The sequence below is a fragment of the Salvelinus sp. IW2-2015 genome, linkage group LG9 (assembly GCF_002910315.2).
Source record: "Salvelinus sp. IW2-2015 linkage group LG9, ASM291031v2, whole genome shotgun sequence".
Taxonomy (NCBI): Eukaryota; Metazoa; Chordata; class Actinopteri; order Salmoniformes; family Salmonidae; genus Salvelinus; species Salvelinus sp. IW2-2015.
Window position 1 is genome coordinate 20,158,768 of NC_036849.1, and position 14,130 is coordinate 20,172,897.

Sequence of the window (14,130 nt, forward strand, 5' to 3'; positions counted from 1 at the left end):
ACGTTTGTTTTCCTAACTGAACACACAAACTTCTTTGGGGGATACACTGCTCTTGATGGGTATCAGAGGTTTTAACAATATTAAATACAGAAACACATTAGCTAACATCCCCAGTTTCCTTTAATAGATGGGGATTGAATAGTTTCCAGAGGAAATATAATAACCCTCTTTTTACATAGTTACAGCACTCCTGACGATGGCCTACAGTACAGGAGAGGAACAGGGCGGAGGAGGAGGAGTGTATGTACTCTCCATTAGATCTCAAATGTTTTGGTTTCCATCATAAACCACTTACAAATTAAATACCTTAAGAGATTCGAGCCACTCACTTCAGAGATTCCTCAGGAGGAAACCAGTATGAAGACTCTTCTCCCTCTCCTCCCTTCGCCAAGAATCTCAACCCTAAATACTGACCCCTCTTCCAATCCCCTGACTAAAAGCAATATTAGAACTTACTTTTAATTTGGGGGTCACATTGCTCTTGGAATGGCTTCCAACTGCTGCGTCTGGAAGACAGCAAAGGAAAGGGAGAGAGAGAAAGACAAAGAAAAAATGATTCATTCAAGCAGACAAAAAATCTCAAAAGACGAATGAGACGTGCAGTTGGTCGAGGACGGGGAGGGCTCTGTCACAGTGGTCAAGACATTGTTGTCTCTCCGTTGGGAGACGGACAGGATCGGTTGTCTCGCATCACCGCAGGTCATACATGATCAGTCTTGGGTTGTTCATCTCTCCACAGTACTGTACTCGCCCCGACCCCAAGCCTGCAGACCTGCCGGGTGCCTCCAGAGCTGTAACAGGGCGTTGTTCCAGGAAGGCCTCGCCGCAGAGGCCTGGAGAGGCCCAATAGCGTGTGAGCAGAGAAGATCTCAGTGACAACGTGCTGAACTTGCCTGACTTAATGTGCAGCAGCAATGGGGGGCCAGGCCAAGACCCCATCTCCCACAACGCTGACTCCCATCACCCTTTATTAGACCATCCATGGTTTCTCATGGCTCCAGCCCAGAACAAGCATCTTTTTCCCCCAAATGCATATGATATTAAGATGTAAAAGGATACCTTGTGGACCAGATGATGAAGCGCTATATGCGTCAGTCAGATCTGTATTATGCAGCCAGGTTATTTCTTTGCTAATGAACAAAAATAGGCCTTTCCTACAAATAGTCCAAACAGTTGTGTTCCTAAGCAACATAACATATTAAAAGTCAAAGAACATGCCATTGTTGTTCTGTCCAGACGAGCTGTGTACTGTGTAATATCCGGCCAACTGGCCGCTCACTTCTCTGTTGACTGGACTAGTTCAGTAGACAGACTTAGCAGTGGGTCTGATTGATAGCACCATGTGCAACAGCATATAATTAGAGGTAGTAGATAGGGTGGTGATAGTCATGGAATTGAACAGTAATTGGCCAGCCAAATGACCTTGGTCTCTGTAATAGCCGTTCAAGGGGTTGATGGCAGGTAGCTTAGTGGTGAGAGAGTTGGACTAGTAACCAAAAGGTTTCTAGATCGAATCCCCGAGCTAACACGGTAAAAATATATATCGTTCTGCACTTGAACACGGCAGTTTCCCCACTGTTCCTAGGCCATCATTGCAAATAAGAATTTGTTCTTAAACTGACTTGCCTAGTTAAATAATTGTATATATATATATATATATATATATATATATATATATATATATATATATATATATATATATATATATATATATTTTTTTTTTTTTTTTTACCCCGTTCAAATAGCAAAAACATTTTTTTAAAAGTTGCTTGAAAGGCATGAGCTCTGCTTAGTTTTTTGCACAGGCTGTACACACTCCAATAGTCTTTCATTCAATTTGACAAACACTTGATCATACCTCGAATTTCACGGCGGCATCCCCTTTGTGGCCGTAATGCACCCTAAAAAAATCCATGCCTTTTGCGGCCCAGGGTGCTGCATTTTGCCCTTTTCCCTGAGTGTGCTGCACAATCAGAGACGTCTCTCACTCACATGGCTCTCTGTCATGTGATCGGGTCTTTCTCACAGACTACAAGTGAGGACCGACACATCCGGGATGCAACTGCACACGTCTTTATCCAATTCTGAGGTGCATATTGAAGATATTGGAAGAACTGTCCACATTTACTTTTTGTCAGCCAACAAGATGAGTAGGCCTAAAGAACACCAAAAGCACTAGCCTATGTCAATCTACTATCCCCCATAGTACAAACGTCGACCTATTCTATTTTGTGCAAGAAATAAATATTTCAAACATAGTCTGGGACAGTTGTGGGATGTGATAGATCCCAAATTAATACAACCACTAGCATCAACAAAAACGTTTTTATGCAATGTGGTTGATGAAACAGATCAGAACATTTAGCATAAAATGTTGATAAACTATTCGGCTATTTCATCACAATATAAGCGCAGTAGGCTATAAGCGGGAATGTTCCAATAGCGGAATACACCATTATCAAAAGTGACCACAAATGCAATTATGCATGTAATGCTTTTATTATAAAAGGAACATTTATGGTGAAAATGATCTTCCCCAAACTTGAAACTCACACGCTGCTTATATATATATATATATATGCCAGTTAGGCTCTACACCCTTTGTAAAGCGGATTCATTTGCTTAAGTTATTTGGCCACTTTATTTGTGATACAAACCTTATTAAAAAATATAGGCCTATGTGCTAGGCTCCATGAGATGTGTGACTACTATTCGGGGAGAGAGAAAAGGGAAAAAAAGGCTTTGTTTCTTATGCTGGGCATCATTCACAAGTGATAATATATCATTCACAAGTAATAGGCTATTATTGTCACCCATCAGACTATTCTTGATTTAATCTAGTCTTTACATATACTAAACAATATATATGTGTGACATTTGTTTTGATTTAGAATTTACCATTATCATGCACCTGTATCGAAACAGGGGCAGCGGGGAAAAAATATGTCATCTATGCACTTAAATAGCAAATGGAGGAAGCTTTCCCCCATGGTTTATTTTCATGTTAGCCAGGTAGGCTATACTCATGTTGTAAAGATAAGCAATGTGCTTAATTTTAGGAAAGTTGAGAAATAAATATAGTAGGTCTAGCCTATAGAAAGCTGATGGGATCCTTGTTTATTTATTAGCAGCCATCACYCTGTTTTCTCCCACAATTACATATCCTATAGAAATGTTGTGCAATATGAACTCATGGGCTCTCATGAAGTGTTTGATTAGATTTCATATTACATTTGGGTTGATGTCAGAGTGATTAGAGGGACAATAGAGTGCTGAGTACCAAGCAGTTAGCAAGTTTGGTAGGCTACCAATGACCATCAGCAGCATCAGAGCTTGGAGAAGCCTAATTACCGTGACTAAACAGTCATGTGGAATTTGACTGCCTTCATGACTTGTGACCTCCGGTGTGGCGGTATTACGGTCACCGAAACAGCCCTAGTCACGGAATGCCTTTTTTGGTGGGTGGCCCTTGCCAGGGTGAGAGGTTCCAAGCCCATTCTATTAATCATTTGCTACAACACCTTGCTTGTTTCAGCAAGGAGCAACAAAGTTTCATCATGTTGATAAGAGTCCATGTTATTCCAGAAACGGACTCAACGGCACGAATGCTCGGCCGTCCCGTCTTCAGTAAGCTATTCATTCCAAAAATATAGATTTGATCATTTTTTCCCCGGTTATGATGGTTATTTTATTTTCATGACAGTCTTCATCCATAACCATCGGTTACACGGTTATATGGTAAGTGTGCCAGCCATAGAAGTAGAATGAACATTGTAATCCAGACTCTGTGGGTAACAAGGTAGTAAAATGTACTGGGATGTTGAGTGACTGGTGTGGTTGAGTAGTGTACCTGTAGCTGTGTAGTCTGCTGTGCCTGTGTGGTGGAGCTGTGCTTCTCTCTCCCTCTGGATCTGTTCTTTGATCAGCCTCTGTTCCTCCCGCAGCTGCCTGGAGCCCTCCTCTCGCAGACGGGCAATCTGACAGGACAATCACCTCATGGTTAACAACAAGGAACATCCTTCTCTCAAGGATAGGTTCTGGGCCAATATTCACAAAGTGTCTCAGAGTAGGCGTAGTGATCTAGGATCAGTTTTGTCCTTTAAAATCATAATGAATCAGCGCTTTTACTATGCCTATTAAGGATCGTGGTCTTTTACTTGGTTGGACATTAATCCACGACCATATGAACTGCAGTAACACCAGCCAATGTGCAGTGCCACTAGCTCATTACTATACTGAGAATAGAATACTGCCACCCACTGGTGATCACTCCCAGTCAGCCAGTCACAACACATGGTCCATAATTGCATGCATTTAACAGGTTGAGTGCAAGTCATCATGACTCAAATGAAAAGCATCCCAAACCTTTTATTTATCATTGACTTCACGAGCAAAGTGTATCAATAATGATATGGCAATGAATCTAGAACCAAAAAAAGTTGATCATATTACTAAAGTGCTAGCCTCTACACTGGCTTCCTGTTAAGGCAGGGGCTGATTTCAAGGTTTTACTGCTAACCTACAAAGCATTACATGGGCTTGCTCCTACCTATCTTTCCGATTTGGTCCTGCCGTACATACCTACACGTAGCTATCGGTCAGAAACGCAGGCCTCCTAATTGTCCCTAGAATTTCTAAGCAAACAGCTGGAGGCAGGGTTTCTCCTATCGAGCTCCACTGTTATGGAATGGTCTGCCTACCCATGTGAGAGACACAGACTCGGTCTCAACCTTTAAGTCTTTATTGAAGACTCATCTCTCAGTAGGTCCTATGATTGAGTGTAGATTGAGTGTAGATTGAGTGTAGATTGAGTGTAGTCTGAGCTCTCTCTCTCTTCTCTCTCTCTCTCTCTGCTCTCTCTCTCTCTCTCTCTCTCTCTCTCTCTCTCTCTCTCTCTCTCTCTCTCTCTCTCTCTCTCTCTCTCTCTCTCTCTCTCTCTCTCTCTTCTCTCTCTCTCTCTCCTCTGTGTGCATGTCTACCTTCACTGAGACCAGTGATTGGACAGCTGTACTCTAGGGCTGACTGTGTGGTGGTGCAGCGTTCCAGAGTTAGGGTTCTACTTGATCCATTCTCCAGGATGCCTGGAATGGTTTTATCCACCTCACTGCTCTAGGCCCATGTGTGTGGTTGAGTTGACATTGAAAGTGAACCGTGCCTGTATGATCTGTTCTAGGTCAGAATAGGAAACTAGGATGCTGTGAAGTTGCGTCTTTCTACCTCCTCCTCTAGTGTTCTGGTGTTTTGAAACTGCTCTGCACTATGTGCCTCCGCCTGGCGTTCCCTGGCCTCCAAGTCTGTGGAAATCGTACACACACAGTAACACACACCCGCGCACACACACACACACACACACACACACACACCACACACACACACACACACACACACACAAACAGTTAGCATCATCCTGATAGCCAGTCTTGTGTTTTTAGGGGAAGGGTGATCACCTAGCTTGATCTTCTTCCTCTTAGCATCTAGCTTGTTGTTTCTCTCCTCTGCTTGTTTCTTGGCAGCGCAGATCTTATCGTAAGCAGCCTGACACAGAGGAGAGGAGTACAGTTTGATGTGATAAACAGTTGGAGAGAAGAGGAAAGAGGGTCTGGTGGTGGTATGGAGTGTGTGTGTGTGTGTGTGTGTGTGTCTGTGTGTGTGTGTGTGTGTGTGTGTGTGTGTGGTGTGTGTGTGTGTGTGTGTGTGTGTGTGTGTGTGTGTGTGTGTGGTGTGTGTGTGTGTGTGTGTGTGTGTGTGTGTGTGTGTGTCAGACAGACAGACAGACAGGACAGAAGTCTTACCCTGGCAGCAGCATCAGTCAGCACCTCTAGGGCCTGGGACAGCTGGTGGAAGAGATCAGCTGGGGAGGAAACACCAAGGACACTGTCATAAATCACTTTCGAAAAGCCACCTTTTTAGCCTTTTTATAAGTGATCGTTTTGCTTTCTATGTTCATTTATACATACTGCACTGTACTTACAGATAACTACCAAAATAAAGGAAACACTTGAGTAAATGAGTAAAAGCACGTGCTTCCACACAGGTGTGGTTTCTGAATGAATTAAGTAATTAACATCCCATCATGCTTAGGGTAATGTATAAAAATGGCTAGTTACCCATTACTGGATAGAAAAAGAGAGCTCATTGACTTTGAAAGAGGCGTCTCAAAGGAGCATAGTGGGATTCAAGTTTTTACTTGTGTGTGTGATGGGAGATTCTGAAGCAGCGCCTGAGACAGCATTTTCCATCACCAAAACACCAAATTATGGAATTTCTCGTGAAAAAAATGGTGTCGCATCCCTCCAATAGAGTTCCAGACACTTGTAGAATCTACGCCAAGGCACAATGAATGTGGTCTGGCAGCTTGTGGCGGCACAACACCCTATATAAACAATTTGTTGGTGTTTCCTTTATTTTGTCAGTTACCAGTACATAGAAACATATACAATCTCAAATTCCTGCTCAGTGAGGACGTAATGGTAAGATGTGAGCGAGGGGACCATAGTGTATGTGTAGAATGTTAGCTTTAAAAACAACAACCAAATGGAACAAAGGCTAACAATACAATCTTAGTGAGCTGCTAACACGCAGGGGGAGGTCAGGAGGGAAGAGACTTGGTGGAGTGTGGAGGAAAGGACGGAAACGAGGCAGGGTTAAGAAACAAGCCGGCGTGTGCTCTGTGTGGTGTCTCTGTGCCAACGCGGGACCCGGGGCTGAGATAAACGGAGACATTTCCTGCATTAAAAGGTGCCTGGAGTCTCACGAAATCGGGTTCCTCTAATGATCCACCCGCACTTTTCCCACAAACCCACCCGGGCCTCTCAATCCATCTCCCATTAGGGAGCCCTAAGGGGACACAGGGCCAATCAAGAGTACCACACAAACCTCCGGTGCTCGCCTCTATCCAACCTTCCAGCCCCAGACCCAGAACCGCAAACCCCCAGCCCATAACCGACCCCATTACCACACTCTACTGCTCCAGCTTAATCATTCACTTATGGGAGTTTTTTTCTTCTTCTATCTAACGGGCATATACTTTTACTCCCTGTGAGGAAAGCAGCATAAACAGCAGGCTCTAGAGAGCTGCAAGTGGACGGGTCAACTTACCTACGCACATGGAATAGAGCTAGCTGAATCATTGGCTTGTGCAGCTCAGACTGTCACAGCACAGAGGGTGCATATAGGGGTGGGGATGGAAGATGACCCCCACCTCAACTCAACACCCCCCCATCCCACTTCGGGCTATAGTCTCAGGGCTCTTACCCTCTCATGTGAGTGGATAAATCACTGCATGTGATGTGGAAGTGCATATTCCTCACCATCTACTTCTCATTACAGAGCGATTTTATGCCACTCAGTCCCCTACTACCCCATTGTTTCCCGTTTCTTACTTAAATCAGGAAGAGTTAAAAGGAATCCAGCAACCGCACAAACCTCACTTGAAAACATGCCTCACAAATGGGCCTTTTTCCACCTGTCGCAGAATTATATAGAAATTTCCAAAACTGATTGTTGACATGTTTGTTGGTGACAGGCCGCGATGGGCCAGGGGGGCTGACAGGGGAAACGGTGGTCATTAGGGCCGGGACGATACCAGTATTGCGATACTTCTTCCATGGCATAAATGAAAAAGTTTTTGGTCCTTTAAAAACCTGCTGTATTTAAAATAGTGTGCTATAGCTTGGAAAATAAATGTGACTTTGGATGACAACATAATGATGTTTGTTTCCAACATTAGGGCTGTTTTTCTAAAGAAGTTAAATCCGAAGTGTTTTGTTTCCTTGTCACAAAACTAACGAGTATCGCGATATTGGATATCGTCCCAAACATACTGGTCATACTGTCTGGCTGGGACTGGCCCAGGGGGCTGGAGGGCTTGTGGGAAGGCTCTGCTCTGCTTAGCCAGTCTGTAGAGGCCTGTGGCCGGCCTGTCTGGCAGCATGGCACAGAGGGGAGCAGACTGTAGAGGGGTTTTTATTTTACCTTTAACTAGGCAAGTAAGTTAAGAACAAATTCTTATTTTCAATGACAGCCTAGGAACAGTGGGTTAACTGCCTTGTTCAGGGGCAGAACGACAGAATTTTACCTTGTCAGCTCGGGGATTCGGTCTTGCAACCTTTCAGTTACAAGTCCAACGCTCTAACCTCTAGACTACCTGCCGCCCCAGGTAGTCTAGTCAAGGGATAAGGCGTCCGCATGCTTCCCAAATGAAACAGTTCGGAACAGTTTGTGCATACAGTGCCTTCGGAAAGTATTCAGACCCTTGACTAACATTTTGTTACAGACATATTCTAAAATGGATACATTTAAAAATCCTCAGCAGTCTACACACAATATCCCATACTGACAAAGCATAAACAGGTTTTTAGAAAACACAAATAACTTATTTACATAAGTATTCAGACCCTTTGCTATGAGACACGAAATTGAGCTCAGATGCATCCTGTTTCCATTGATCATCTTTGAGATGTTTCTACAACTTGGTGTCCAACTGTGGTAAATTCAATTGATTGGACATAATTTAGAAAAGGCACACGCCTGCCTATATAAGTTCCCACATTTGACAGTGCATGTCAGAGCAAAAACCAAGCCATGAGGTCGAAGGAATTGTCCGTAGAGCTCAGAGACAGGATCGTGTCGAGGCACAGATCTGGGGAAGGGTACCAAAAAATGTCTGCACCATTGAAGGTCCCCAAGAACACAGTGGCCTCCATCATTCTTAAAATGGAAGAAGCTTGGAACCACCAACCACCCGGCCAAACTGAGCAATCGGGGGAGAAGGGCCTTGGTCAGGGAGGTGATCAAGTACCCGATGGTCACTCTGACAGAGCTCCAGAGTTCCTCTGTGGAGATGGGGGAACCTTCCAGAAGGACAACCATCTCTGCAGCACTCCACCAATCAGGCCTTTATGTTAGAGTGGCCAGATGGAAGCTACTCCTCAGTAGAAGGCACATGACTGCCCGCTTGGGGTTTACCAAAAGTCACCTAAAGACACTCAGACCATGAGAAACAAGATTCTCTGGTCTGATGAAACCAAGATTTAACTATTGGCCTGAATGCCAAGCGTCACGTCTGGAGGAAATTTGACACCATCCCTATGGTAAAGATTGGTGGTGGCAGCATCATGTTTTGGGGACATTTTTCAGCAGCAGGGACTGGGAGACTAGTCAGGATCAAGGGAAAGATGAACGGAGCAAAGTACAGAGAGATCCTTGATGAAAACCTGCTCCAGAGTGCTCAGGACCTCAGACTGGGGCGAAGGTTCACCTTCCAACAGGACAATGACCCTAAGCACACAGCCAAGACAAAGCAGGAGTGGCTTCGGGACAAGTCTCTGCATGTCCTTGAGTCCGGACTTGAACCCGATCGAACATCTCTGGAAAGACCAGAAAATAGCCGTGGAGCAAAGAATGGGTGAAACTCCCCAAATACAGATTGTAGTGTAATACCCAAGAAGACTCAAGGCTGTAATTGCTGCCAAAGGTGCTTCAAAGTACTGAGTAAAGGGTCTGAATAATTATGTAAATGTGATATTTCAGTTTTTCTTTTTTATATTATGGGATATTGTGTGTAGATTGATGAGGGGAAAACACAATTTAATCAATTTTAGAATAAACTGTAACCTAACAAAATGTTGAAAAAGTCGAGGTCTGAATACTTTCTGAAGGCACTGTATATTATGACAACATTTTGTGGTTTTTGTTCGTTTTGGACTTCGACAAAGGGTTTTTCAGCCGTTCGGGCACACTACATTTTTTATTGTGCTACCCCAAAGTCGGTAGCCAAAGTCTAAGCCCCCTTGTCGGCGATTGGTCAAAAAGGTAGGGATTCGCCTCCCGGGTGGTGCAGTGGTCTAGGGCACTGCATCGCAGTGCTAGCTGCGCCACCAGAGTCTCTGGGTCCGCGCCCAGGCTCTGTCGCAGCCGGCCGCGACCGGGAGGTCCGTGGGGCGACGCACAATTGGCCTAGCGTCGTCCGGGTTAGGGAGGGTTTGGCCGGTAGGGATATCCTTGTCTCATCGCGCTCCAGCGACTCCTGTGGCGGGCCGGGCGCAGTGCGCGCTAACCAAGGGGGCCAGGTGCACGGTGTTTCCTCCGACACATTGGTGCGGCTGGCTTCCGGGTTGGAGGCGCGCTGTGTTAAGAAGCAGTGCGGCTTGGTTGGGTTGTGCTTCGGAGGACGCGTGGCTTTCGACCTTCGTCTCTCCCGAGCCCGTACGGGAGTTGTAGCGATGAGACAAGATAGTAATTACTAGCGATTGGATACCACGAAAATTGGGGAGAAAAGGGGATACAATTTTTAAAATAATAATATATATTTTTTTAATTAAATAAAAATATACAAATAAAAAGGTAGGGATTCTTCAATTAAGTCTTTGTTGTCATTCAATGGGAGACAACTCATCTTCATGCACATTTTTTCACTTGAGAAATATTGCACGAAACATCCTAGTCGGATGCAAAATTGCGCGACCAAGATCTCCTCGGCAAAAAACGTCAAGATTAATAACAGATTTATTGAGTTATTAATTCTGACTATTTTGAGGAAGTGTATAATGGCTACGGCGTCTGAAACTGGACAAACAGTATTATTTTTTACTATATTATTATTTATTTTTTCTCGTTTTTCAAGGCAAGGTCTTTTAAGGGAGTCTGCAAGGAAACGAGTCGTTCGGTTAGCTGAGCTTGGCTAGGCGCCAGCCGAACTGAAGCTTGCTGACACCTTGAGGGTGAGGCTTTAAAGAGGAGACTTCAGCATGGTCCCTGTTGATAGGGACACTGCACACAGGACATGAATATCCATGTTAACCTCCTAGTAATACAAGACGCTGAACACATGCTATTCTCTCAATGTGCGTCTGGTCAGAATCATGGATGTGGCTGGTGGTGATGGTGTTCAGGTTTTACAATCATCTACAGAGGAAGAAAGCCGACATACAAGGTGAGGAGAAGTGGACATTGTACCTAGGCTTTACTTGTGCCATGTCTTTTTCACTAACCTGCTTTTGGGTTGTCTGGGTTCTTGTCTGGATGGCATGTCAAGGCTTTCTGTCGGTAGGCTTTCTTGATCTACAGGAGAAAACGGGAAAATGAAATCAGAGTTATCGAGTATTTACTTTTTTAGTATGCATGGACTTAGGTCAGCACATTACTATTCTCATTGTTATGTCCCAGTCTACTATGTTCAGAAGTCTATTGAAACTATAAAAATGTTGATCTGTGGTGAATTTTCCAGCCAAAAAACAAGTCACCCTTGTCCAATAACCTCCAGCCAAAAAAAACTGTCCCTAGAGTGGATGAATATTTTTGTAGATGCATACAGTTAGTTCTTTATTTTTTTCAGCTTGGTTGGACTTTGTGGTAGCGACTGTATACTGTTGTTGTTTCAAAATAACGCCTACAGGGTTGTTTTTCCTGAATATTCTAAACCGCTGTATGCAGCTTGGCAATCTAGAATCGCTGAAATATATCTCCAACACCAATTACTCTTTTGCATGCCATCACTGGCACGAAACGTAAATGTGCATAAAAATGATGGTCCCCTGGAAACATAATAAAAATAGTAAAAGATTGATAAAACTACAGGGGGTGAAAAAGTGTTCAGTGGTTGATAGGGAGTTTAGGTTCAGTTTCACTGGGGGGGCCTAACAATATCTGCACCCATCCTTCGCTGTGCTTGTGATAATGTACTTTAAATAAAGATTGACTTGACTGCTGTCACCTTTATGCTGACAATGCTTTTTCAAGAAGGATAAATGTGGACTGTGTCGGCAGGAGAAGATGAGATTAGCTTCATTGGGGCCAGAAAAAAAGTTACAATAACATGCAAACAGCGTGCCATTGTCATCACGAAATTGGGAAGGCAGCCATTCATATCTTGTGTCTCAAGACAAAACATTTAAAAATATGAGCGACCAAATTAGGAAACAAAACAATACTTTGGAGCATTGCAATCTTAAGTGAGGTTTTAGTCCTTTTTTTTTTTTTACTCTGTTGTTCTCTGGAATGTTAACCGCGTTTCTTCGGCCCTTCTGCACGAGTTAATGACATGTTTTTCATTAGGCGAAGTCTACTCCACCAACGAGGAAGCAGGGCACATTGAGAGAGAGCAGCTCTCTGAAGAGACAGGAAGTGCAGAGCGCCCAGCTTTTCAAACCACTCCTCTATCCTTAATACAGCCCCCAGTAGTAATCAGCCCTGCCAGCATTCTGCATGCTTTCACCTCCTCCTCTCACCCTTGCTGCCAATCAATCAGATCCCGTCAATTGGAACTGGATAGATCAGGGACTCCTTTCTGTTCTGCACGCCTGGAACTTTTGCATTGGATGCCATCTACTCCGGCAAATTCAACGTTTCCCTGTGTGTCTATTGTTTTGCACTATTGTAACAGGAATGTGCCAGAACATACTGTGCAGACCGACCAACTGACTGACTGTTAGTGAACTGAATAGGATATGGTAATAAACTCAGCAAAAAAAGAAACGTCCTCTCCCTGTCAACTGCATTTATTTTCAGCAAACCTAACATGTGTAAATATTTGTATGAACATGACAAGATTCAACAACAGACATAAACTGAACAAGTTCCACAGACATAAACTGAACAAGTTCCACAGACATGTGACTAACAGAAATGGAAAAATGTGTCCCTGAACAAAGGGGGGGGTCAAAATCAAAAGTAACAGTCAGTATAAGGTGTGACCACCAGCTGCATTAAGTACTGCAGTGCATCTCCTTCTCATGGACTGCACCAGATTTGCCAGTTCTTGCTGTGAGATGTTACCCCACTCTTCCACCAAGGCACCTGCAAGTTCCCGGACATTTCTGGGGGAAATGGCCCTAGCCCTCACCCTCCGATCCAACAGGTCCCAGACATGCTCAATGGGATTGAGATCCGGGCTCTTGGCTGGCCATGGCAGAATACTGACATTCCTGTCTTGCAGGAAATCACGCACAGAACGAGCAGTATGGCTGGAGAGTCATGCTTGTCATGCTGGAGGGTCATGTCAGGATGAGCCTACAGGAAGGGTACCACATGAGGGAAGAAGATGTCTTCCCTGTAACGCACAGCGTTGAGATTGCTTGCAATGACAACAAGCTCAGTCCAATGATGCTGTGACACACCGCCCAAGACCATGACGGACGCTCCACCTCCAAATCGACCTCGCTCCAGAGTATAGGCCTCGTGTAATGTTCATTCCTTCGATGAAAAACGCGAATCCGACCATCACCCCTGGTGAGACAAAACCGCGACTCGTCAGTGAAGAGCACTTTTTGCCAGTCCTGTTTGGTCCAGCGACGGTGGGTTTGTGCCCATAGGCGTCGTTGTTGCCAGTGATGTCTGATGAGGACCTGCCTTACAACAGGCCTACAAGACCTCAGTCCAGGGGTGGATGGGGGCAGAGCTGGCAGAGTGAACAGCATACATGCATCTCTCTCCTAATGGTGACTTTTGAACCAGTTCAGTAGGATGGCGTTGTGAAGCTACACATTCTTACAGCCCTTCATTCAGGAGAGCGTACTACATACAGTAATATGCAGGTCTGTGGAACTATTTCAAGCAGCAACACTTCCCCCTCAGCCTCCTACACCCTCTCCTCTGATTCTGGACTTCCAGTGAAACTGGGATAAACTGAAAATTATCGACACCGACCACTTATCGCAGGCCTTTTGCTGATATCATTCATTACAATAAGTAGCCTATACTAGAGAAATGTGAAGTTTGAAATTAAGTAAGTTTGCTAATGTGGGTGATGTTAATGGGACAATTGATGGCTACAACTGTCAAACTAGTAGTAGTTTAAAGGATAATATAATTTAAAAAACAGATGCAAATTAATGTTTTTAAAGTTATTCTATCATCACTTCATCATTATCTCATCAATTTAGACAATTTAATGAGATACAGATTTTCGTCCATATCACCCAGCTCTAACTTCCAGTCTCAATTCCCTTTCCTTTCCTCTACTAATCAGTCAGTCACTTTCTGCTCTGCTGCCTTTTTTGTCTCATCCCCTCTCCTGGACCACCCCCTCCTCTCATCATAATCTGTTTCACAGAGTTCAGCACATGGCCAGCACATTGCCTCAGCCGAGGAGTGAGTCAGCGGCAGATGTCCTGTTGAGCAGTGAGATGAGCG

At 44.3% G+C, this 14,130-nt stretch overlaps 1 protein-coding gene across 1 annotated transcript in view; it reads right to left on the reverse strand.

The window, feature by feature from the left end:
* Positions 1–14,130, reverse strand: part of LOC111968776 (dnaJ homolog subfamily C member 17) — a 56,722-nt gene that overhangs the window by 27,091 nt on the left and 15,501 nt on the right. Inside the window, exons 2-7 of the mRNA XM_023994639.2 lie at positions 10,992–11,061; positions 5,793–5,851; positions 5,448–5,535; positions 5,218–5,294; positions 3,851–3,977; positions 457–506 (exon numbers count right to left, since the gene is read on the reverse strand). Of these exons, the coding sequence (XP_023850407.1) occupies positions 457–506; positions 3,851–3,977; positions 5,218–5,294; positions 5,448–5,535; positions 5,793–5,851; positions 10,992–11,061 (471 nt within the window). The remainder of the gene's footprint in view (positions 1–456; positions 507–3,850; positions 3,978–5,217; positions 5,295–5,447; positions 5,536–5,792; positions 5,852–10,991; positions 11,062–14,130) is intronic.